This window comes from Taudactylus pleione, unplaced genomic scaffold (genome assembly GCF_031769625.1).
Source record: "Taudactylus pleione unplaced genomic scaffold, aTauple2 ptg000027l, whole genome shotgun sequence".
NCBI lineage: Eukaryota > Metazoa > Chordata > Amphibia > Anura > Myobatrachidae > Taudactylus > Taudactylus pleione.
The window spans coordinates 3,568,556-3,594,202 of record NW_028284429.1 but is presented as its reverse complement, the minus strand read 5'-3'; the positions used below and the strand labels follow the sequence as shown (position 1 = coordinate 3,594,202).

The 25,647-nt window shown below is 47.0% G+C and overlaps 1 protein-coding gene and 1 long non-coding RNA gene across 3 annotated transcripts in view; one reads left to right on the top strand and one right to left on the bottom strand.

Annotated features, from left to right (window-relative positions):
- Window positions 1-8,166, bottom strand: part of LOC148539156 (tumor necrosis factor receptor superfamily member 10B-like) — a 49,719-nt gene extending 41,553 nt beyond the window's left edge. For both annotated transcript variants that reach the window (XM_088451803.1, XM_088451804.1), the window contains exon 1: window positions 8,082-8,166. In XM_088451803.1, the coding sequence (XP_088307929.1) occupies window positions 8,082-8,132 (51 nt within the window). In that variant the 5' untranslated portion in view covers window positions 8,133-8,166. The remainder of the gene's footprint in view (window positions 1-8,081) is intronic.
- On the top strand, window positions 5,803-24,389 carry LOC148539155 (uncharacterized). Its single transcript, XR_015871157.1, has 3 exons — window positions 5,803-5,869; window positions 18,357-18,490; window positions 24,027-24,389. It is a non-coding gene; the product is annotated as an uncharacterized LOC148539155 (long non-coding RNA).
- The last annotated feature ends 1,258 nt before the right edge of the window (window positions 24,390-25,647 follow it).

The window sequence follows — 25,647 nt, the reverse complement described above, 5'->3', positions numbered from 1 at the left end:
ACAGGCGACCATTAGGATTTGTGTAGGTGGTGTGTGCACAGGCGACCATTAGGATTGGTGTAGGTGGTGTGTGCACAGGCGACCATTAGGATTTGTGTAGGTGGTGTGTGCACAGGCGACCATTAGGATTTGTGTAGGTGGTGTGTGCACAGGCTACCATTAGGATTTGTGTAGGTGGTGTGTGCACAGGCGACCATTAGGATTGGTGTAGGTGGTGTGTGCACAGGCGACCATTAGGATTTGTGTAGGTGGTGTGTGCACAGGCGACCATTAGGATTGGTGTAGGTGGTGTGTGCACAGGCGACCATTAGGATTTGTGTAGGTGGTGTGTGCACAGGCGACCATTAGGATTTGTGTAGGTGGTGTGTGCACAGGCTACCATTAGGATTTGTGTAGGTGGTGTGTGCACAGGCGACCATTAGGATTTGTGTAGGTGGTGTGTGCACAGGCGACCATTAGGATTGGTGTAGGTGGTGTGTGCACAGGCGACCATTAGGATTGGTGTAGGTGGTGTGTGCACAGGCTACCATTAGGATTTGTGTAGGTGGTGTGTGCACAGGCGACCATTAGGATTTGTGTAGGTGGTGTGTGCACAGGCTACCATTAGGATTTGTGTAGGTGGTGTGTGCACAGGCTACCATTAGGATTTGTGTAGGTGGTGTGTGCACAGGCGACCATTAGGATTGGTGTAGGTGGTGTGTGCACAGGCGACCATTAGGATTTGTGTAGGTGGTGTGTGCACAGGCGACCATTAGGATTGGTGTAGGTGGTGTGTGCACAGGCGACCATTAGGATTTGTGTAGGTGGTGTGTGCACAGGCTACCATTAGGATTTGTGTAGGTGGTGTGTGCACAGGCGACCATTAGGATTTGTGTAGGTGGTGTGTGCACAGGCGACCATTAGGATTTGTGTAGGTGGTGTGTGCACAGGCTAACATTAGGATTTGTGTAGGTGGTGTGTGCACAGGCTACCATTAGGATTTGTGTAGGTGGTGTGTGCACAGGCGACCATTAGGATTGGTGTAGGTGGTGTGTGCACAGGCGACCATTAGGATTGGTGTAGGTGGTGTGTGCACAGGCGACCATTAGGATTGATGTAGGTGGTGTGTGCACAGGCGACCATTAAGATTGGTGTAGGTGGTGTGTGCACAGGCGACCATTAGGATTTGTGTAGGTGGTGTGTGCACAGGCGACCATTAGGATTTGTGTAGGTGGTGTGTGCACAGGCTACCATTAGGATTTGTGTAGGTGGTGTGTGCACAGGCTACCATTAGGATTTGTGTAGGTGGTGTGTGCACAGACGACCATTAGGATTTGTGTAGGTGGTGTGTGCACAGGCGACCATTAGGATTTGTGTAGGTGGTGTGTGCACAGGCTACCATTAGGATTTGTGTAGGTGGTGTGTGCACAGGCGACCATTAGGATTTGTGTAGGTGGTGTGTGCACAGGCGACCATTAGGATTTGTGTAGGTGGTGTGTGCACAGGCGACCATTAGGATTTGTGTAGGTGGTGTGTGCACAGGTGACCATTAGGATTTGTGTAGGTGGTGTGTGCACAGGCGACCATTAGGATTTGTGTAGGTGGTGTGTGCACAGGCGACCATTAGGATTTGTGTAGGTGGTGTGTGCACAGGTGACCATTAGGATTTGTGTAGGTGGTGTGTGCACTTTAGAGGATAATTTATAGGTATTCTGTGTCTTAGCAAATTTTGTAATTTTTAACCTAATTCTTTCAACAAAGTAACTTTCACTTTAGCATCAAGATAATTGTCATGTTTAATTCTGCTTCCATTCGCTTTCCTGTGAATCAGCCAGAGGTCAGATGTCTCTAACGATGCCTTGCTGCATTCTGGGATTTAGGGGGTTTAGGGTCACTTGTACTACCCGGCGGCGGTGTGTTTATGAACATCAATGGTTTGATTTCTTGGCATGTGTGGATTGCATGGGTTGTTGCTGACATTTGGTGAAAAGTTCATTACAAATATATTTACTGAGAAAAAAGTTGATGTGTTCAATACATATTTCACCCACTCTAAAATAAATAAATTATATATATATATATATATATATATATATAATTTATTTATATGGCACCACAAGTGTTCCGCAGCGCCTTACAAAGTACATAAACAAATAGGTTGACCAGTGACTTAAGGTGCCCATCCACTAGATGATTTATGTGAGCGATTGAACGATATCGTTATATCGTTCATAAATCGTTTGCAAATAGCTTGCAAATCGTTTGCAAAAAAACGACCAGTAATGCGCGCTCTCGCTGGTTGTTTAGACATCTATCATCGGGCAAACATGCTGGACAACCTGACGATAACGTCAGGTTCAGCATGTTTGCAGATGACTGTGTCTTCAGTGCAGGCTCATCACAGACTGACAAACGACTGCACGATTACAATGTCATAATCGTGCAGTCGTTTTCAAATCTTTAAGTGGATGGGCCCCTTACAGTACAATACAGGGCAATGGAACAATGGATAATATACATTGCTATATTAGCGACTATAACACCCAGATAAGCAACAGAACAAAGTAACCAAGTGTTAGGTGCCCTAGCGGGGAGTAAGAAGTAGATGAAAGTAGACTAAAGAAAAGTACAAGAGGGTAGAGGGCCCTGCTCGAAAGAGCTTACATTCTAAAAGATATATATATTTTTTTTGTGTGGCTATTCATCAAAACATAAATGATCACATGTGATAATTATGGTTTGAACTCGCTGCGAGTTCAAACACAGGCCCTCATTCAGAGCCGTACGCTCTGAGCAGAGCGCACGCTCTGAATGAGGGCCGCCCTCCTAAAAAATGGAGCGTCCTCCTGGACGCTCGTATAGCTGTGGGTCACCACCCACAGCCTATACGAGCGTGCAGTTTGATGGCCGCGATGGTCTTGACCATCGCGACCATCGAAACTGCGAGCCGGAGTCTGCGGTTGAGGTTTTCAACCGCAAGCTCCGGAGTGATTTTGGCTCTATCAGAGCCAAAATCACTCCCACTGACATCACTAGTAATGTCAGTGGGCCGGCTTCTGACGGGAGGCGTTCCCGTGGGAACGCCCCCGTCAGGGAGGCACGCCCCCGGCACGCCCACCAAAGGGGGCGTGCTGTCAATCAACATCGACAGCACGCCCCCTTTGATCAGACACAACAAGCGAAGGACTTTCCTTCGCTCGTCGCGTCTGGCGCATGCGCACGACGGAGCTCCCTCCGTCGTGCGCATGCTCAGTGCAGAACATCGACCCACTTGCGAGTGGACAGCCGCTCGCGAGTGGGTCTGAATCAGGGCCACAGTTCGGGAGGCATTCATCATGCCTCATTCATCGTGCCTCATTCCTCATGCCTCCTGCTGTTTCTACGAAGCAGTTTTTTCGCTGCCACTCTTCAAGCTGTTTGAAGACGGACTGCGGACTTCACTGCCCCCCGCGGGTGTACAATCCCCCCCCCTCATTGGGTGTATGATCCGGCCCCCTCTCCAACGAGAGTGTGCAACCCCCCTCCCTCCCCGGTGCCTGACATGCCTCCTTCGTGCTGCCGCATCTCCTTAGCCTGGCTCACCTGTCTTCTTTCGGTGAGCTGGGCCACATGTCTGCAGTGCTCCGGAGCTGAGCTTCGGGGCTCGGCAGTGCAGACATAGAAGGGAGGAATCAGAATAGATCCCTGTGCTGTGTGGCTGCCGTGTAAATCTTCACAGACTGCCAAGTAAACAGCAGCCTGTGAAGATTACCGGGGGCTGTACGCCATCTCAAAGTGGCGTTCAGTAACATCATCAAGTTCCAAAAAAAATGCTTTTTCTGAACTTGATGAATGGTCCCGACACTTATTTTTACAAAAGTATCGTATGTGAAAATGTTAAATTTCACATGCTTTTGTGATAAATAAGTGATGATGTATAGGCCCCCAAATGTTTTGTCATTGGTTCGTTAAAAAAGGATTTAGAAATCCCCCTCTAAAAATCCTACGTTTGCCACTGGTTGGTGTACGCTGGGCAGAACTTAGAGCCCGAGAGCCTGTTCTGGACCTTCGACTAGATACATTTGGATGAAAACTTCACAGAGGGGAGGCAACTGGTCTGGGATGCCTAATGGAGCGGTTGGGGTTCCAGTCGGACATCAAAGGTGTTTTGGAAGAGCGCTAATTATTTTTAAAATGTTGATAGTTACATCCAACTCATTGATAACTTGAAAATGTAAACCCGGGCCATGCCGGGTACTTCAGCTAGTAATTATATTTGTATTGTGTCTATTATGATCTGAATGGGGGGGGGGGGGGGGTTGTCAGTCCAGTCATTAGTGGCAATGGGTTGGTGACATTTGGTGCGCACAACCGAGTCCCTGAGTGCGCCTTTGTCCCCCATCTCGCTGGGAAAGAGCATGCCCCTCTGCGGTTTTGTCACCCTGGGGGCATGTCAGGCTCTCCTGGAGATGCTGGGCTATGTATGTATAATATATATGCAAATGTATCAAAATACACACACACACAGAAACAATGCAATGTGTTAGAAGCAAGGTGATCGCATTAGCGGTCACGTCACTTTTTTTGTCTCCGCAGTGCTATTGCGCATGTGTGCTCCGCAGACGACACATGTGCGACTGTCAGGAAGGGTTCCCAGTCATTATTACCGGATATAGCCCATAGGATACAGCGGCTAACGCCAGCTTCAGATGGCGTTAGCTGCCAGGGACAAACTCCAACATGTGCTAATATATTAAATAAAATGCAGGCGCAAAACTCACTTTAAATCTGCCTAAAATGGGCTCCCTTACTCTTCTCTATAGATAATACATAGGGCCATATGCAATATGGGGCGAAAAGTCAAAGGTCAGACTTTTCACCCTCATCGCCGTTTTTTGGAGATAAAGTATCGGGCGCGTGCCCGCTTATACCTGCATTCAATTAGGATTCGGCGAAAACGCGATCCGGCGGAAAAGTAAATATCAATGTCCTGGGAATTTTCGGGAAATCATCCTGGCACCCCCCTAAAGATGGTCTGACATAGGGGATCACTATGTCAGATAACTCCGATTTGGCCTGCTGAAGGTAGTTGGGGTTTTTAAATAGCCGCGGCAGGTGCATAAATGCGGCTTTGGTAGAAGTGGTGAAGAATAGCAGTTAGGTTTTTTTTTTTGTTTTTTTTTAAATAACTAGTCCCATCAAATTTGGGGTACATGAAAATGAGTGCAAGCATATTTTTAAGTCCCTAAAGTTATATTTTTAAATTCTTCAAAAATGCCGTTACCAGCTGCATTCTAGAAAACACCTGCCGCATACTTGGGGACCCCACCTGGAATCAATTTCTCTAGTTAAAAACTTTGTTCCCATTATATTTTTTTCTGCCCCCAAAATTAAAGTAAATTGTTTGGGGTGTCCAGAGGATTTTTTTTTTTATTTTTTTTTTACACAGATTACTTTTAGGGGACATTAAAAAGGCTGCAGGCTATTTTATTTTATTCTACACCCCTAAACCCCAATTCTGCACTTTTTTTTTGCCATGGTGAAAACTTATCCCCGTTTTTTAACAAAGACTTTTCGCACCTGCGAAAAGTCTTTGAAATTGAATACGAGGATCTTTGAAACAGGCGAAAATGACGTTATCGCAGCCTTATTGAATACCCCCCATAATGTATAAGGTGTAATAAAGGACACTGCAGTCTGAGCTTTGCAGCTTATTTACACCGGAAAAGGAATCCTGTGAGAATACTTTCGTTTTAGGAGTCACACACACAACACAAAAAGAAAACGCCCACTCAGGATGTGTATTTAAAATGGAGAACTGGATTTCCATTCCATCCAGACTGAATAAAATGCAAGTTCATGAGGGGGATGAGCGTTGGGATACCTGCGGGATAGGAGCAGTAGTCCCCAGGTAAGTAGCAGTCAGGATTATAGTCATAAATAGGGGTTGGATTTGTAGCTGAGAGGAGCAAAACATGAACCCCAATTTATTTTAATTGGAACATGTGTAATTTTTTTTTTTTTTTCCATGTGGGGAAAAAAAAAAAAAAAAAAGATTCTGATAAACATTACTGACAAAAAGAAGCGCTGTAATCCAGAAACGTGAAATATAACTCATTAAAGTCCTATAAAAACTAACTTTTCATTTGCTATCTAAATATCACAAAAATGAGTTTACAGCAAAAAAAATACATTTATTGCAGGTTACCCGATAACAGGTTTCTGGCCTGAGATGTTTGTTTTCATTACAGTCTACGCACACCCACACCATGGGGGCAGCCATTTTGTGGGTCAGTAGTACAAAGCAAGAAGTACACTGTAAAACAACAAGTATAACCACATAGGCAAATAATCCAGATTGCCCCTTTTATGTTGTACAGAACAATCCACACAAGGAAAAAATTACTCATTAACCAACTGCAGAGCTCTCCAACTCCAGTCCCCGGGAACCTCCCTAACAGACAGTTCATGTTTTCCAAATCTCCTCGCTGGCACACATGTATAATCTTTACTGATCCACAGGTGGAGCTAATTATTTATCTTGTGATACTGAGGATATCTGTAAATACTGCACTGTTAGGGGTCCCTGAGGACTGGGTTGACTTACTGATATATAATTAACATCAAGAAATAACCAGTGTTTCACCATTCAATAACCACATTACAGGACACACTGTATGCATTAAATGAGAGCAAACTCTTAGCTAACAAATTACCCCCAGCACAACTTCCATCTGTTATTAGACACCCAAATGTATCCATTTCTACAATTGCTGGGTTATTAGCTTCCACCAACCACACAGCAGCTCAGAGGTTAATGAGAGAGCTCAGGGAGAGCTGTGATTATCCACCTGCCCTGACCAGGTGAGAACAGGTAATCTGTCATATACAGAGGGCTGGACGGGGTCTCCTATCATAGCTGCCCTGACCAGGTGAGAACAGGTAACCTGTCATATACAGAGGGCTGGACGGGGTCTCCTATCATAGCTGCCCTGACCAGGTGAGAACAGGTAACCTGTCATATACAGAGGGCTGGACGGGGTCTCCTATCATAGCTGCCCTGACCAGGTGAGAACAGGTAACCTGTCATATACAGAGGGCTGGACGGGGTCTTCTATCATAGATGCCCGGAACAGGTGACCTGTCATATACAGAGGGCTGGATGGGGTCTCCTATCATAGCTGCCCGGACCAGGTGAGAACAGGTGACCTGTCATATACAGAGGGCTGGACGGGGTCTCCTATCATAGCTGCCCTGACCAGGTGAGAACAGGTAATCTGTCATATACAGAGGGCTGGACGGGGTCTTCTATCATAGCTGCCCGGACCAGGTGACCTGTCATATACAGAGGGCTGGACAGGGTCTCCTATCATAGCTGCCTGAGAACAGGTAATCTGTCATATACAGAGGTCTGGACGGGGTCTCCTATCATAGCTGCCCTGACCAGGTGAGAACAGGTAACCTGTCATATACAGAGGTCTGGATGGGGTCTCCAATCATAGCTGCCCTGACCAGGTGAGAACAGGTAACCTGTCATATACAGAGGTCTGGATGGGGTCTCCAATCATAGCTGCCCTGACCAGGTGAGAACAGGTAACCTGTCATATACAGAGGTCTGGATGGGGTCTCCAATCATAGCTGCCCTGACCAGGTGAGAACAGGTAACCTGTCATATACAGAGGTCTGGATGGGGTCTCCAATCATAGCTGCCCTGACCAGGTGAGAACAGGTAATCTGTCATATACAGAGGGCTGGACGGGGTCTCCTATCATAGCTGCCCGGACACCACTAATACACAGGTCAGTAACGCTCCAGCTTTTGTGTAACTACAGAGACCAGCATGCCCGGCCATCCAGAGACTCACATCAGATAAATCACCATGAATTGTCCCTCTCCTCTGTGCATGCACTGATGGCAGGGCATGCTGGCACCTCTAGTACTTCTCCAGGATGGGGCACTCACTGCATTGGAAGATGTCCCACCGTATAATTACTTATTAATCTCTGATCTCTGCGCCTCATCATTATAGCAATGTGCAGTCACACAAAGGTTTCTACTACTGAGTCTGTGTGTGTACAGTGTATATATGTAATATATTATATTATATTATAACAGGGACTTACGGTTGCAAACACATCCATCACGACCACTACTGCAAGTGCTTGTTTGTTCATTACCCCAGGTAGTACTGTCTGTCTGACTTCTCTTCCTGTGGTAACTGGTGAGAATGATCAAGTCCTGTTGGAAAGTCCTGTGCAGGGAATGTACCCTCCCCTTCTTCTCTCCCCCAATGTCCCTGACACACCTATCTCTGCCATACATGGAGAATCCTGTAGTGTCTTTATTATATTATAGCACCACATCCTGGCAAGTGCTGAGTGTCGCAAATATCTGTCTGTCTTGCTTACTTTGAAGACACAAATTTACCAACTGTACAGCCGTACTGTGATTGTGGGGCCTATTCTGTACAGCCGTACTGTGATTGTGGGGCCTATTCTGTACAGCAGTACTGTGACTGTGAGGCCTATTCTGTACAGCAGTACTGTGATTGTGGGGCCTATTCTGTACAGCAGTACTGTGATTGTGGGGCCTATTCTGTACAGCAGTACTGTGACTGTGGGGCCTATACTGTACAGCAGTACTGTGACTGTATGGCCTATTCTGTACAGCAGTACTGTGACTGTGGGGCCTATTCTGTACAGCCGTACTGTGACTGTGGGGCCTATACTGTACAGCCGTACTGTGACTGTGGGGCCTATACTGTACAGCCGTACTGTGACTGTGGGGCCTATACTGTACAGCCGTACTGTGACTGTGGGGCCTATACTGTACAGCCGTACTGTGACTGTGGGGCCTATACTGTACAGCCGTACTGTGACTGTGGGGCCTATACTGTACAGCCGTACTGTGACTGTGGGGCCTACAGGGCCGTAGCTAGGGTAGTGCGGCCGGTGCCATCGCACAGGGCACCACAGGTCAGGGGGTGCTGTTTGGGCCTGTCACATTTCTGTTTATCATTCTTGCTTGTAGCTTCCTCCCCCTTCTTTCTTTCCCTTTTTTTTTTTTTTTTTTTTTTTTATCCCCAGCATCTCTTGGCCTCTCCTATCTCTTCCCTGGCCCTTCCCCATGAAGCCATGGCCCTTTTTTGGGTGCATTATGTCCCTTTGAAAAATGAGGGGAGCGCCAATGCTCTTTCTGGCACAGGGCACCAAAATGTCTAGTTACGGCTCTGATGGCCTATACTGTGGCTGTGGGGCCTATACCGTACAGCCGTAGTGTGGCTGTGGGGCCTATACCGTACAGCCGTAGTGTGGCTGTGGGGCCTATACCGTACAGCCGTAGTGTGGCTGTGGGGCCTATTCATCATCGAAGGCCGTTAAGTATCCAACTCGCAGCGGGGGTAGCGTGACACCGGAGCAATTTATAATTGCTCTGAAAAGCAGTTGTCCCCATGGAAAGTATCACCGCTACTTCTGTACTTCTGTTACCTGCTCCCCGTCGTCCCGGCTATGCATGCGTGACCTTGGGTCACGCATGCGCAAAGCCGCCGGGAGGGAGTGAGGAGGCGGCGCATCCCCGGAACTCCTTCCCATCCGAGAACAAGCGGCGTCTGAAGATGGCACTTGTTCTCGGCAGCAAACTCCGAAAACTTTACGGTTTCGGATTTTACTGAATACTGGGGGGGTCCTATCGGACCCCAAATGATGAATAGCCCAGTAACCTAAATATGCGTTTCCGCATGGTTACCGGGCTATTTATCGTTTTATGAATAGGCCCCTATTACTCAGTGGCGTAACTAGGGTATTTGGAGCCCAGGGCAAATTGAAAAATTTAACCCCCCCCCCTATGTGCGCGCACAACATGACACATTCTCATCACTCTGAACACTCCCTTCCATTCCATATGCACCTTAACGCAGTGAACCTCACACAGTCCCCCCTATGCGTTGCCCCCAGTAGTGATCCCCCTATCCCCAGGGCCTCTTATACAATGGCCCCTGTAGTGATCCTCCCTATTCAGTGCCCCCAGTAATGGTCCCCTTGTGCCCCCAGTAGTATGCCCCTAATATAGTGCCCCCAGTAGTGGTTCCCCCCTATGCAGTGCCCCCAGTAGTGGCCTCCCGATGCAGTGCTACCATAGAGGTCCCCCCCCCCCCCCCTCCATGCAGTGCCCCCAATAGTGCAGACAAAGACAAACAATTTAAAAAAAGAAAGGGGGGGGGGAAAAAACACTTACCTGAATCCCCGCTCCGGCTTCTGCTCCCGCTGCTGTCTGCACCTCAGTCCTCCCTGGCTGGCACGCTCTGCATTATGGGAGAGACTTCATGTCTCTCCCATCACCCACTGCAGGAGCCGGAAGGTGGAGCTCATGAGTGAGCTCCAGCCCAGCTCTTGCAGTGGGCGCAGCAGCAGCCAATGAGAGTCTGTCTGACTCTCATTGGCTGCTGAAACACACATCACCGCTGCACTGGCAGTGATGTATGTGTAAATGTGACCGCACTCACTGCGGTCTGCACTACACTGGGTAACTAGAACGGGCCGGTACCATGGCCGGCGGCTCCCCCCTCACGCCGCCGGTCCCACGGCACCCAGAGCACGAGAGACTCGCATTACCCTGTCCTAATTACACCACTGCTATTACTGTAATATATATATAACAACCTAGCCCCTGTTTAGGGCGTCTAACTCACTTCTTGAGCCCTCTCTGTCGTGGTGCAGCTCGTCTGCCAACAAATCTCTGCCTGCTTCTTGCAGGTCTATCGCCGACTCCAGCTTGGCTTGGCTGCCACAGCTACACAAATACAGTCTGGATGGCCTTCCCTGTATTCTACAGATTTAGGCCCTGGCTTCCTCAGCCTGCAGCTTCACTGCTTCCTTGTCACACAGTCTGAGAGTTTGTGGTCCCCCCTTGCCTCCTGCAAGCTCCAGACACAGGCCTCCTGGCCCCCAATGGCTTGCTTAGGTTCACTGGGCTCTCTGGCTGCCACAGTCCCATATAGCCTGTTTCCAATAGCGGCCTGCCTGGTCTGCCTTCTCATCAGCCCACACCTGAGCTCTCTCCACAAGGCAGCCCTTAGGCATCTTCCCAGAATCCTTTTCTTCTCTGTGTGGGCGGATCTCCCCTGCCCCACACAGAATCTGCTGCTCACCAGTGCCATCTCTGGTGATACTGCCACATATCCCCCTTCCCAGCTTGAAACCCCTAGGTTCAGTGACATGGGACGAGGCATTCTCATGACGATGTCCCTCTTCACTGTCCTCATGAGGGAAATCAACTGTATCCACGGTCATACAGACTCTTGCGATCTCTGGGGGGTCTCACCCTCCAGATTCCAGAATTTATTTTCCTCTGAACTTTTTTCCTCACTTTATGGTAGCAATGGTACTTCTTGCTTTCTTTATGCAGTACTTGAGGGTCATCCCTGGGGTACCACGTTAGGCATCAAGAACTTGAAGTTACTTTTCCCAAAGCGACATACTTCATCTTTACTCTTGCCACTTAAACCTATTAAAGGCATATCTTTTGGCCAACTTCTACTTGTCACATCTTTAATCTTCAGCCTTAAAGCCCTGTCTTGGCTACTGGCATACTTCTCTGATAGCTCCTCTTCTTTCAAAGGGCCATCAGTATTTTGAGAGTCATCAGCATCACAAATTCTGGACCTTGGCTTTATGTCAACAGACAACGTACTGGCACAGTCACCCTCAGATTCCGGACTCCCGTGTCCACATAGGATACTTGAATATTTACTCCATTGATCCACATAATTTATCTCACGGCTTTGATGGCTATCTGCCACTTCATTAAGGCATAGATCTCTTGGATTTTCTTGTGCTCCCGATTTTTGAACCTTGAAAATATAATGAACTTCCACATGTTCCACCAGCACAGGCTGAAGTTCACTTTCCACAGAGGTCTTTATTTTCCAATTCACTTTAGCTGGACATTTTGCTTGAAGCTTTGTAATTCGAGACCACTTCACTTCCTCATAGACAAATCCAGCAGCATTGTAAATTCCATCCTGCTTGCATGAAGGCGTTGTTTCACATACATGAGTATGATTCTTCACAAGACTCTCAGAATTAACTTTCTCCAAGGTTCTGCTTTGCCCTGCAAAACTGTGTGATTGAGTCACATTCCCATCACTCTGAACACCCCGCAACAAGAGTCTCATCCTTTGTAGCCATCACTATCTTCGTAGAATTTTGTACATCCTGCACCTTTACTTCACAGGTCATGCGATCACCATCTGTATACGTCCAATTCTTTATTATCAACTTCAGACTCAGTTTTGCAATTGGACATGTGCCCCTTTGGGAGGACTCCATACCCTCAGCTATCACTGTAAGCTGAAAGTCACTGCAAGGACTCTCATCCACTTTTCCAAGACTGACCTTTAGGGAATTTCCCAACTCCCATACTTCTGTCCCCCCTTGTACATCGGTATCGTTAATGAGGACATCTCTATGGTCCCATTGCTGCTGAAAGACAACATTCTGGAACATCTTACTTAGTTCCCGCAATTCACTGTTTGTCCGCTGCTCATCACACAAGACACTCTGCACCGGTAGCATATCACTCTGCGTGCCAGCCTTTTCAGGATTAACCTGTAACAATTGCTGCTTGTGTTTATGTACTTCTGCCACACTGGGTTCATCGAAGACATTGGACGCCATTTTAGGTCCTGAATCCAACTTCAGAGTGTTATTTAACTTTTCTCTCCACAACTTCATATTCAGCAAGTCTCAACTTTTGTACAGCTATTTCAGACTCTGGGGCCTATTCATCAACACTAAAATAACGTTTTTAAGGACATTTTCCTTAAATAACGTTATTTTGGTATTCATGAACAGACTTAGCACAGGAGATATCACAGATATCTCCTTGCTAAGTTCCCCTGCGTTAATTTCCACACTCCCCATACTAATGTGGAAATTGTGGTATTGATCAAATTCCGAAAATTATGAATTTTCGGAATTTGATGCAGTTACTATTCGCCACTGTGAGGTGGCGAATAGCAGAATTGATTTACCTGTATCCGCATGTGCAGGTCCCCCCGACGAGTCCCTCCGGCGCTCTGCTCCGTCCGGAGGCTGGTCGGACAGGTGTGCTCCCCAGCAGAGCACAAGAAAGTTTAGAAAAAAAAAAAAAACTTTTTTTTTTCCTTTTCTAATCTGTCATGTGGTCTGCTGGGAAACCACATGACAGACTAGCAGAACGGAGCTGGAGGCTGCTGCGCGGACTGGTAAGTCGGGGGGGGGGGGGTACACAAACAACGCATCTGTAGGCAGTGCTGCGCATGCGCTGGTTTTACAGATGTAACAGCGCATGCGCAGCACTGTTTCCAGATGCGATAAGGTAGTGTAGGCAGGGAAAAGTATCTATTTCCCGAAAAGCTGTCATTGCAAAAAATGACAGCTTTTGGAATAGATACTTATGGAGAGGTGGAGATGAATTCCACCTATAATTAGGTAGAACTCCATGCGAGTTCTAAACCTAATTATCTCTAGAGAATTTTTAGGTTTAATGAATAGGCCCCTCTGCCATGTTTAATTCACATTGCAACTCCATTTCTTTGGTATTCCTCTCCACTTGGAATCTTTGCAACTGGTCCTTTGTACTTAGCAGACACCTCTCAAGGTCCTCACTCTGTTCTTGCAAGCCCTGCCATGGGCAAGGTTAAGCTCTCTCTCCAAAGATTCACTTTGCTTGGCGGCTTTATGCAGACTTTCCTCCAGGAATACATTTGTTTGTGTCAGACATTCTGAAACTGCTCTAGCTGCAGCTAAATTGGATTGGAGAGTTTCTACTTCCTCCTTACAGCTGACTTTAAGACGGACCATCTCCATCTCTTCCTTCACGGTCAGTTTCCCACTGAGCGCGAGTTTGCAGCATCTGGAGTTACTTTTCTTTCACTTCACAAAACTTTTCAACCAAAGAACTTTTTTTTCCAATTCACAAGCTTTAAGCTTTACTTGTGTGGACACAATTAAAGAGTATTTTTCTTTTCACAGCAGAACTAGATTTGCCACTTTGATTTGTGTGCGCTCTGCATCACTCCGATGCCTCTGAACCCCTTCTTTCAATTCCTCCACTTCCTGCTGAAGTACCTCACACTTTTGCTGCAACTCAACAATATCTTGCTCTAATAAATCATTCTTTGCTAGGAGCACATCATTCTCATACTTTGTAACACATTGGAAAAGTTTAGCTTCCTCAAGGTGTTCAGACATAGCTGCCAATTTGAGGTCTGTCTCTTTAAGAACTTCACATTTTTTTTTTTTATTTCCTCCAGCTCAAATGCCATTTTCAAAGAGGACAATTCCCTCTATAATTTCTTTTCAGCTTGTTCATGAACATTTCTCTCATCAGCCAATTGTTCCATTAAGTCATCAACCTTCCCAGCATAATACGTATTACTTTCATTCAAAACTTTACGCATACTGTTAAATTTGTCCAGGCTGATATAGTCCTTTCTGGATGGACCTTGCACCATACACTGACCACACACTGACATCTTTATTCTGCTTTGTAAATGTCTCTTTCAATGTAATAACACTGTTTACCCCATCAATTTGAAAGGATTCACCACAGAGGCTTTTCAAACAGCTTTAAATCCCTTCCATGTAACCGACCTTCTTCACATTCAGACTGTAAACTCCATCCTGGGTTTTTGATCTCTCTAGACTGAGAATGAACCTTTGTAGGAAGAATTCTGCCTTTAGAATTTTTTTCTTTTTATTTCCCATGATTCTTTGCACAATATACACAGGTACATCCTTGGTTTTGTTTTCACTATATCACACTCTTCAAAAGTATTTTTAACACAGCAAAACCTTTTTCTTCATGTGGCACTACAGTTACCAGCATGTATCAAACAGTCTCGATAGCTTTTCAATTCACCAGAATAAACCACACAATTTCTTTTAACCCTTCCAATGCTGAGGAAGTGCACATTTCTCTTCACAGACAATAAACTTGCACTTTTCACTTCTGCAAAACACTTGAATACAGACTTCTCTTCACTCACCACCTTGACTAGCATTCCACCATGCCGGTGCACTTAGCCTACTCATGTCCATTTACTTGCTGTAATCCACTTTTTTTTTCTTTTTGCTGAGCTGTCTTGTGTAGACCTTTTTATGCGTAGAATCTTCTGCCTGCATTCTCCACCATATGTGATATCTTGGGGGTATATATAATAGTGTGTGTGTATATGGAGAGAGAGAGAGAGAGAGAGAGGGGGAGAGAGAGAATGAATATATATATAATATATATATATATATATATATATATATATTTCTCTTGGGGGTAATTAGCTAGGCAGAGGGTGGATTGGTGCAGTGTTTAGGTGTTTAATGAGGGGCCACACACTGCTTTCAAGTAAAATAAATGAGATGGTGCTTTACTTCCAGCAGGGAAAAACAGGTATAACACAAAGGAACAGAAAACAATAAACAACCTAGCCCCTGTTTAGGGCGTCTAACTCACTTCTTGAGCCCTCTCTGTCATGGTGACGCTAGTCTGCCAACAAAGTCTCTGCCTGCTTCTTGCAGGTCTATCGCCGGCTCCAGCCTGGCTTGGCTTGGCTGCCACAGCTACACAAATACAGTCTGGGTGGCCTTCCCTTTATCCTACAGATTTAGGCCCTGGCTTCCTCAGCCTGCAGCTTCACTGCTTCCTTGTCACACAGTCTGAGAGTGTGTTCCATAGTGTGGTCCAGCAGACAAAAAAAGTTTGGTCACCACTCTTGACACCATCTAGTTGTGTAAGCTGATGCATGAGCAAGTATAAATAAAAATTTGTGCTGCAGAGCTGCGTTTTTGCATCCCAGTATAGTTGCCATCTTTATGGGCCTGACGATAAATCAGACGGATCTCTCCTCATGGATGCAGATATAAATTTTTACCATATTCAGACTCCTAATAAGCTGGCTTAATATCAATAGTGGTTCCTCAGGGCATGTGTGCTGACAGTGTCGGCAGTGCAGGGGTGCTGGTGGTGTCCTCCGTGTGGGAGTGTCGGCAGTGTGGGGGTCGCTAAGGATGTCCTGAGTATGTGGGGCAGCATTGCAGGGGTGCCGGCAGTGTCGGCAGCGGGGGATGCTGCCAGTGGAGGTGCCGGCGGTGTCGGCAGCGGTGGGTGCCGGCGGTGTTGGGCAGCGAGGGATGGCGGGCGCCATCTGCTTTTGCTTCCTGTGTGCAAATTAAATGGGCTTAACGCTGATTGGCTGAGAGCCGTGACAGACAGCTCTCTCAGCCAATTGGCATTAAGCCCGCTCAATACAAAACCTCGCGACCCGACAGCGGCATCGCAAGGTTTTGCCTCAGGCGAGTGATCCAGGGCAGGCAGGGAGATCCGAGCTTGGCTTGGATCGCCCCGGATCCCCGAAATTCGGGTGGGTTCGGTTCTCTGAGAACCGAACCCGCTCATCCCTAATAAATTCATACAGCATTTAAAAGGTACTGTAAACTCCACGCGAGAGCCATAGTAAATGATGTTCAGAGACTTCGATTATATGCTACAGAATAAAATTCCATAATTCCTTAGTATGTAGCAAAATGCATGTTCTAAAATCAAATTATGAAATGAAACAAAAATAAAATTTTAATATTTTTATTATTGACCTTGCAGATGGCCCAAGAAGAATGGTGTCCAAATCTGCATCTAACAATAATCCAAACAGGACAGTGCTTTTATTCTTCTTTGGTGTTTTAGGTGTAGAACCATGAGAGATCTTGGCTTGTAAACTGTGGGCTATGGGCTTCATTCAGAGCCACTCGTAAGCGGCCGCTCGTACGTTCCGAGCGATGTTCGCACATCTGCGCATGCGTACGGATTGTAATACGCATGCGCGAACCAGTCAGTGCGGCCGAAAATCGTGTGCTCGCTAAATGGCGAATGCCTGCTAATTTGAGTGACAGAATGAGGCGTTTGTGGGTGGTAACAGGGGAAGGTGCTTGAAAATGGGGAGAGGAGATCAGAACGCAGGCGTGCCTAAAGGTCAAAATGGGCGTTTTAAGGGTGTGCATAATTAATACAGCAACGTCATTGACCACGTCATTTGCTAATTTTATAGTCAGAACTGCTCGCAAGATTGCGGTAGGAAAAACCAACCACAAGAATAGCGAGCAGTTCAGACGCCGTTCGATGTACTCGATTAATCTAATAGCGGACATGACGTATGATGCGAGCGGCCAGGGGGCATTTTTTCCAAAATTACGACCGCAAGTTTTGTTCGCTCGTTCAGACATCGAGGCATCAACAGACCGCAAAGAGCAAACGGTTAATTTGAATAGCCAACCCCTTTTTCTGAACGAGCGAGCAAATGGCGTCCGGCTCTGAATCAGACCCTAAATCCTTTTTCTAATTCCGTACCTGACCTGTAGAGGGCGAATGCTATGCAAAAATTGTGTTTTTTCATTATTTAAAAATTAACAGTAATTCAAATTATTTATTTTTTTAGTTGCCTCTGCTGTGTTTTAATACGCTCGGATGTAAAATTTCATGATCTTGGCTTGTAAACTGTGGATTTGTATAGAAAGACAGTAGGACAAATTTCATTTTTATATAGTAGAGAGATAGATATATATTATGGGTAAGGTGCTATCAGGGTGTACTGAGAACTGGAATCAGGATATTAAGAATATGGTACCAATTTACTATCAAAATATATACGCAGGGGCCAAGTGCAGGAGATAAAAAGCCCAAATAAGTAAAAATATATGGTACTGTGGAGTAGAGCTAATATCACAGCAATAAAAGACACAAATGTAATGTATGAGCAGAGGTTAAAGTCATACAGTATAAGTCTCACAATTAGTAAGAAATTACATAGGGTGGTTTGGAGCAGTGGAAATGACAATAGATACAGCATAAGGTTCCTGTAGGGTATAGACACCACCTTGTTGCATCTGCGATCCCAGTGCGTCTCTAGTCACTGCCTCGGAACTCCAGCAAGTCCATCGGTTGCCGCTTCGATCAGGCTAGGAAATCTGCATTCTACGACGCAGGCCCTGGGCCCCGGCACTCGCTGGAAACCGGGGCGATGCACCTCTGTTTCCAGGAACGCAGCCAGGTGCTACCCCCTATTCATCCCCAAACAGCAGGCTAAGGCTCAGTGTTCGCAGGACCCGTTATGCACATGCACAGACTCCCCACCGTCATATACTGTATGTACAGAAACAATTGGGATTACATACATATCTGATAGTCCTCTAAAATAAGTCCCCTTATGTGCCATCAGTCCCCCCTGTGCATGATCCCTTATGTGCCATCAGTCGCCCCTGCCCATGCTGCTTTTATAAGCAGTCCCCCTGGCTTGTAATATTGTCCTGTTATGCCTTACACTAGGAGCATTAGCACAGATCATGAGAATTTTGTTTTTCCCCACTCAGAGTACGTATGCTTCTATACACTCCCATACTGAAGTTCATTTTGGAAGAAGACGTAAACCCCCCCACCAGATCTATATCAGCGCACAGTGGACAAACTGCTCATTATTTTGTCGGCCCATCACGAGAGACGTTCGGTAAGTCAGACTCTCAGATAAATTATTTAAAAATAATGTCAATAACGTTGTATTGCAAAAAAAACAACCCCTTGACGCTGCTGTACCTCCCTGAGGGGCTTATTGCACAAGGATAAATATCACATCCTGTAGATTGGACAGGGTCTGTGGAGGGAGGGGGTAGGAGAGTGCTTGATAGCGCCAGTAAGAGGCTAGCCGCACTACCACAGTAACTGCGGCCATGGCCCCTCCAGTGGCGTAAGCTACAGTATCACTAGAGTCTTGCACTGCACCCACCTGTCTCCCCAGCGTGGTTTCTCCAGCCCATGCCCCAGGGCACTGACATACCTCACCTGGGTGCTACTTATCACTAATTATTCTTTTCTCGTCAGTAGCTGGATCTGCAACTCTATTTTCTGTTTATTCTCCGTCAATCTGTTGTTTACTGTTCATTGTATTTTTTGGTATTGTGTAATTATGTATTTTTCATTTTGTCTATTCATTAATCCAGTCCACCACTCTGACTGTGTCATCTTATAAATACCTGCCAGGCGTACTGCAATATTGTTGTACACTGTTACCCATGTATGTACAGTATGACGCTGAGGACCATTTGTGACACCCTACAAATAAAAGCTAATGTTTCATAATAACAGAGTCAGACTGGGGACACACTGGGGACACTCGCCACAGATTGCTAATCCCACTGTATGTCCACATGGATAGTAACTGATGACGTCAGGGTACTGTAGCTGAAGGGGATCTAGCCGCCACCATACTATCATCTCTCCCATCATGTCTCACTCTGGCGCAGCTGAAGTAAGCAACAGCGCAGGAGCCCAGTGCAGGTGTGTACGGAGAGGGAGACTGCGCAGGCTGAGCCTATGGACCGTCTGCTTGTGCAGCTGTCACCTCATGTCCTCCTGGGTTCTCTGAAATTGCAGATTGATCGTTAGCCTCTGTTAGGCCTACAGACAGTGACATCACCACTGACTAAATTGTTGGCTGTGTTACATTACTGAGCCTCTGGGTCATCCCAGACCACCGGGAGCATGGCGGCGCGGATGACGCAGTCAGGTGCTGAAGTAGGTGATGCTTGTGTTCCTGCGCATGAGGAGTCGCTTAAGCAGATAAAAGCAATTTTACACCATTCCTTGTATTATCTGTTTGACAGGGGCAGTTTCTATGTTACCCGCACTAGTGCCCCCTCTCCTGAGCACCGGCCATACCAGGGAGTTGGATGAAATGATTCACAGGGGCCTATTCTATAGTTGAAATATTTGCAGCATATTTCCCGACAGCACACATTTTTGGGGGACACCCGCAAATATTAAGTATCACCTCACTGTATGATGGATGGACCACCGCAGAAATCTCCGATACCTGCTGCAGTCCCTCCCATTTCTGTCGGCAGCCGCAGCCCCCATAGGGGTCTATGGGGGATGCGCTGCTGTCAGATTTACCACGCAAAACTGATGCGGTCTCTTCACTCCGAACATATCACAGGGACGGTGAACAGTGATACATTCGGGCGGTATTATCACATTCTGCAATGCCATTTTGGGCACTAATATGGCACCCAGATCGCACTGCAGATTTGATTATTGGTAAATGGGCCCCACAATGAGGAAGGGGCTGTGTTTCTGAGCATGGTCTATCCTTAACGTCAGAGAGGGGCACTGGCGTGATGCTGCCAGCAGCTGTTCCTCTGTGTGATAGGCTGGGAGTGTGGCGCAGTGCTGTGTCTTCGCCATGCAGTGCCAAGCTACCAGCCGCTAACACCAGCGAGCAGCAGCTGGCAGAATGAAGCTGAGACTAGGGATGGACAATGTTTGCCGACCATCGATGTTTTTATTTCGATGGTAGTGTTTTAACCATTCGATGGCAGCATTCCGATGTTTGCTGCCATCGAATAGTAATCATTCAATGGTGTTGCGATGGTGGCTTACTTTCTTTAAAAACTAAAAGCTCTGACTGCTGTGTGCTGTGTCTCTGCCTCTGATAACCTTCCTGGCTCATGTTGCTGGGATCCTTGGAGGCTGTCTCTCACTGTCTCAGACCTGGCCCTCCCACCCCTCTCTGCTAGCTCTGATTGGCTCTCACTGCCTCAGACCTGGCCCTCCCACCCCTCTCTGGCTCTCACTGTCTCGAAGAGCTAGCAATCAGTGTGCAGCCCTGGCCCTGCAGCTGCTGTCACTCACAGACACACACAGAGGGACAGCTAATAACGTTTATACCAGTAGAGATGGGGAGTGATTTCTCTCCTGGTGCTATAAGAGGTTTGTTTTCTGTGTGTTATAAGTATATTTTATTAATGTTTTTACACTTCACTTTCTTGTTGCTTGTTTAAGTGCCCACAGCAGCAGCAGCATGGAAGTGTTCCCCGTTCTCCTCCTCCTCCTCCTCCTCCTCCTCATCCTAAATCAGCTCTGCTTGCCTGGGTTTTTTTTTTTTAACTTTGTGTCTGAGCCCCTCCCCTAACCCCGCCCCTCTACTATTCATATGAATAATTTTCACCATTAAATGCTTTTGATGTGATGGTTAGTTACCATCGCATCAAAAGATTCAATGGTGGAAGCACTGCCATCATATGATGGTGGGCTTCTGATGTCCACCCCTCCCTCCCTGCCTGCTGTCCTTCCACCAGGGCCGCCATCAGGGGCTACAGCCGGTACTATGTACAGAGCCCGGGGCTCAGAGAGGGGCGCACAGAGTGCTGAAGATCATTGGTGCAGTCCTCTGTCCACGCTAGTAGATGTGTACATTTTACACGTGCTCGCAACACATTGTGCACAAATTCTGTGGACAAGCATCTGAACGAGTGTTACTCTAATTACAGTGACACCGCTACAAAACTTAATGGCTATAAATCCGGACATCAAAACACCGTCTGCTGAGATAAATGTTATTTATTCATTAAAGCTGTTACAGCACAGGGTGTGTGCGCTGATGATGCCAACTTTAATCTGAACCACGTGTCGCCCTGTGTGACTGTCTAGGAATGGCACAGGCCATGGCCACATGTGGTACAGCAATGAGTAGGTGAGGGGATGTGGTTACAGTACAGCCTGTGAACGTACAACAGGACCAGCGCAGGCTCCGCAGACTTCACCTCCCTGATTATACAATCCGTGGCGCAACAGGACTTTATCAGCAAAGCGTTCTCAGACCGTCAGTCCTGATTATTCCACTAATTACATAACTGTTGTTTATCCAAATCACTCTTCAAACAATTCAACATCCTAACAATAATAGAAACAAATTTCAGCTTCTCTCCTGCGATAATAAACTCTCACAGGCTGTATATAGGGCTGAGTCACAAGCTCTGGCGTTTTCTCTCCTCATCTTGTCAACCAATCACAGCTCCGCGTTTACTGCATACATGACAAGGAATGTGCAAAATCCCGGACCCATTCACTGTTGTGTGTTTATTTTCACCTCCGTTGCCATGACACCGCAGTACTGCAGGGAAAGTTGTAAGACTGGGTCGTGTGTATAGTGCTAGACAGGGCCAGATCAAGGGTAGCGCAGGCCTGGGGCAGGAAATGAAGCCGAGCTATTGGGAGAAGCAGTGGAGCTGTGACCAGCACTGTATGGGTGTGACCATAGTTGGCAATTCGGCTTATAGCAAGCGGAATTGGGCTTTTTTTTTAATAATTTTTTTTTTTTTTTTGGTGTGCATTGCCGAGGCACCCCTGGAGGTAACACTGGTAGTGACTGAGGGAGGGGGAAGGTTGTGTCTGGGGGGGGGGATGTAGTTATGATGCGGCCACCGGTCTCAGTCCTGACAAGGAAATCCCGGCAAGGGATTTAACATATGCGTTGAAATACCAACGCCTATATTAATCCCTGGCGCCGGACCGATTGTCCTCAGCCGAGGTAATTATACACTTAGCCATGGATGAGGGGGTTAGGTTGGTTTAGGGAGCCACTGGGGGTGGGGGGTCTTAGGGCTAGGCACAACCCCCTGGGGACGATTAAGCTAGATGAAAGGGGGGTTAGGTTTTGGCACTTTTAGGCATTTACCCCCCTAGCCCCCCCCCCCCCCCCCGAGATGACAGGGTTAGGTTCAGGGTGCGGAGAGGGGGGGGGTTAGGCATTACCCCCCCACCCCCCCCTGCCCGAGATGAGTGGGTTAGGTTCAGGGTGCGGAGAGGGGGGGGGGGTTAGGTACTAGTGGGGGGAGGTTAGGGTTAGGCACTAGAGGGGGAGGTTAGGCATCCCTAAGAGAAGGTTAGGGGGTGGGGGGGGGGAAGAGGGGTAGGGATAGCAGACTTGCCTGCGCTGTCTTGATTTAGAACCATCAGCCTGCAGGAGTCGGGATATGAATCGCAGGGCTGGAGTTTCATACTGAATCCGTGTCTGGGGAGTAGAGAGCAGTAGCTGGAGAACAGGGTGAAGTTGGAGGGGGCAGGCAAGAGGGAGAGGTCGAATAGATGATGGAAATGAGGCAGGTACATGGGGGCAAGTTAAAATTACTGAGGGGTCTATTTACTAAGCAGTGTTAAGGTGCCCACACACATAGCGATGTGTTCTCAATCCCACGATGTGAACGATTTCCCCTGAACTCTCCCCCGGCAGTCGGAGCAGTCGATTTGGAGTAAAAAATGTCCAATCTGACTTAAGATCTATTGCATCGTGTCCCAGATTGGTAAATCTGCCCTACAGCGCGGCAGATCTGAAGATGCGATGTACGACGAGCGGGGACGCGCATTGGCATCGTGATCGTGAGTGGACACTCACGATTTGGCCTTAGTCCTCCTCAGGATTCGGCGAAATTGGGTAAAAAAATCGCTATGTGTTGTGGCCAGCTTTAGGAGACAGTGAAAAGTGATAAGGTACCAGCCAATCAGCTCCCAACTGTCTACTTTTCACTCTGTCCCCTAACACTGCTTAGTAAATAGACCCCCTGAGGCTGTTATAGAGCGGGGATAATGGAATTAGACAGGTGACAGGAATGAAGGAGGTAAAGAAGAGGGGTGAGAGAAAAAAAGTAGAGTCAGGTAAAGGAAAGGTAGGTACACACTAGACGATATGCCGCCCGATCCTGAAGATCGAGCCGACATATATCGTCTACATCAGCCACTGAGCACCCACTATGCGCGACCCAGCACACTTGTCGGGGTCTCAGAGTGCATGTAGGGGAGATTGAACGACCCAGATATCGACGCTGGCATAGTGGATGGAGCCGGTGCCCGACATATCGTGCGTTCGGTCACTGCATCGTGCAGTATGTGTATCGACCACCCAATATATAACGCTGGGTGCACACATCGGTTACTGCGTACCCAGCTGAAGACTGGTAACGGAATGAGGTATGAAAAGAGGGAGGAGGTATAAATATGGAGGCTGGTGTAGAGGGAGAAAGCAATATAGGCAGATAATAAGGCCGTGCACACACTAAGGTATTTAGATTAGAGAAGACGGGGAGTAAAGGAAGTTGGGCAGGTAGAGAGTGAGGACAAAGACGTCCCCATAAATCCAGGCTTTTTTATTGGCCTTTTTAGGATTGTTTTGGGCTTCTTTTTTTTACTTCATTGCTTGTTTCTCATTTCAGAGTTGGCAACACTGGGTGTGACTACCTTACCAGCTCCTAAGACTCCCTAATGACCTAATCGTAAAAGAATGTTGTGAGGAAATACCATTATAATATTGCATTTATTGTAACTTATGCTTTATGGCCAACAATGTGGTTGGCTGGTCCTCCATCATGTTGTGATGACGATGGGCCTATTTTCATGTGGAGGCCTGGAGCTATAGTCCCATCCGCCCCATTGTTACTCTGGCTGTGTACGTTGCTCCACCTGTGAATCCAATTACAATAAGGTCCACTGCAGATCTGAAACTAATAAATGTATCTACGATAAAGCTCCTGAATGCTAAAAATTGTATATCCTTAGAGGTCACTTTATTTGGTACACCTGCTCGCTAATAAAAATGATCATATCAGACAACCCTGTGGCTGCAACTCAATGCATTAAATATCTGCAGGCATGGTCAAGAGGTTCAGTTGCTGTTCAGTTGCTGGGGGTAAAGGGACCAGGAGGTCCCTTTACCCCCAGAGCTGGCTCCAATGTTCCCGTATGCTGGAGAAATACAGTAGCATGGGGTGGGTGAGCCTCTGCTGTTGCCTCTTTCCTCTGATGGTAATAGATGGAAAATACCACATGGAAAAGAACTGACCGTTACACCGACCTGGCAACATATTCTCTTAAAAATGTGACTCCATTTATTAAAAAAAAATATAATAAATATATATATATATATATATATATATATACACACTTCCCATGGAAGCCTGGCAGTCTGGATGAATAGACCAACGGAGGGGTGCCTTCCTAAGCACATGCAATCGTCTCACGTCCCACTCCAAGAACGAGGCGGTACTCATTTGGGAGTGCCGCCTTGTTCTTGGAGTGGGACGTGAGACTATTGTATATAATACACACTCAGCCATAACATAGATCTAGACAAGTCTGATACCGTCTGGAATAGGGAAATATATCATGCACTATCCCCAGAGTCTGCAGATCTCTAATGGTGCGTACACACTGGGCGATTAAAGTGGACGACTGAACGATAACGATATCGTTATCGTTCAGTCGTCCACTTCATCTTTTTTGTGTTAAAAATGGAAGATAAACGATGACGACGACGCGCGTTCCCGTGGGTCGTTCGTCATCCTCGTTCATCGGGCTGACATGCAGGCCAACCTGACGACCTCGTCAGGTTGCTGCATGTCAGGGAATGGGGGAGAGAGCCCGGCGCTGAACGATATCGCTAATGATATCGTTCAGTGGCTGTGCTCAATGTCATGAACGACATTGAGCACAGCCTGCCGGGGACACACTAGACGATATCGCTCAGGGAGCATATCGTCTAGTGTGTATGCACCTTTACATGCATGTCAGATAAACCAGTAAGTCCTGGGTCACTGGTGCAGATCAAACTTCCACAGTACTGGGGTCGTCCCCTTAGCAAACGGTATGCCCTCCAATTACAGCAGCACTGAATATTAACTACCGCTGCAAACAGAGGGACCACGATAAATAGACCCTTATCTCGTTTTTTTGGGGTGTACCTAATCTTGTGACGCGGCAGAACCTTCACAATGATGGGACACTGAAAACCAGGTATCGAATATATTACCTGAAAGCCAAATGCACTACATGACTTTA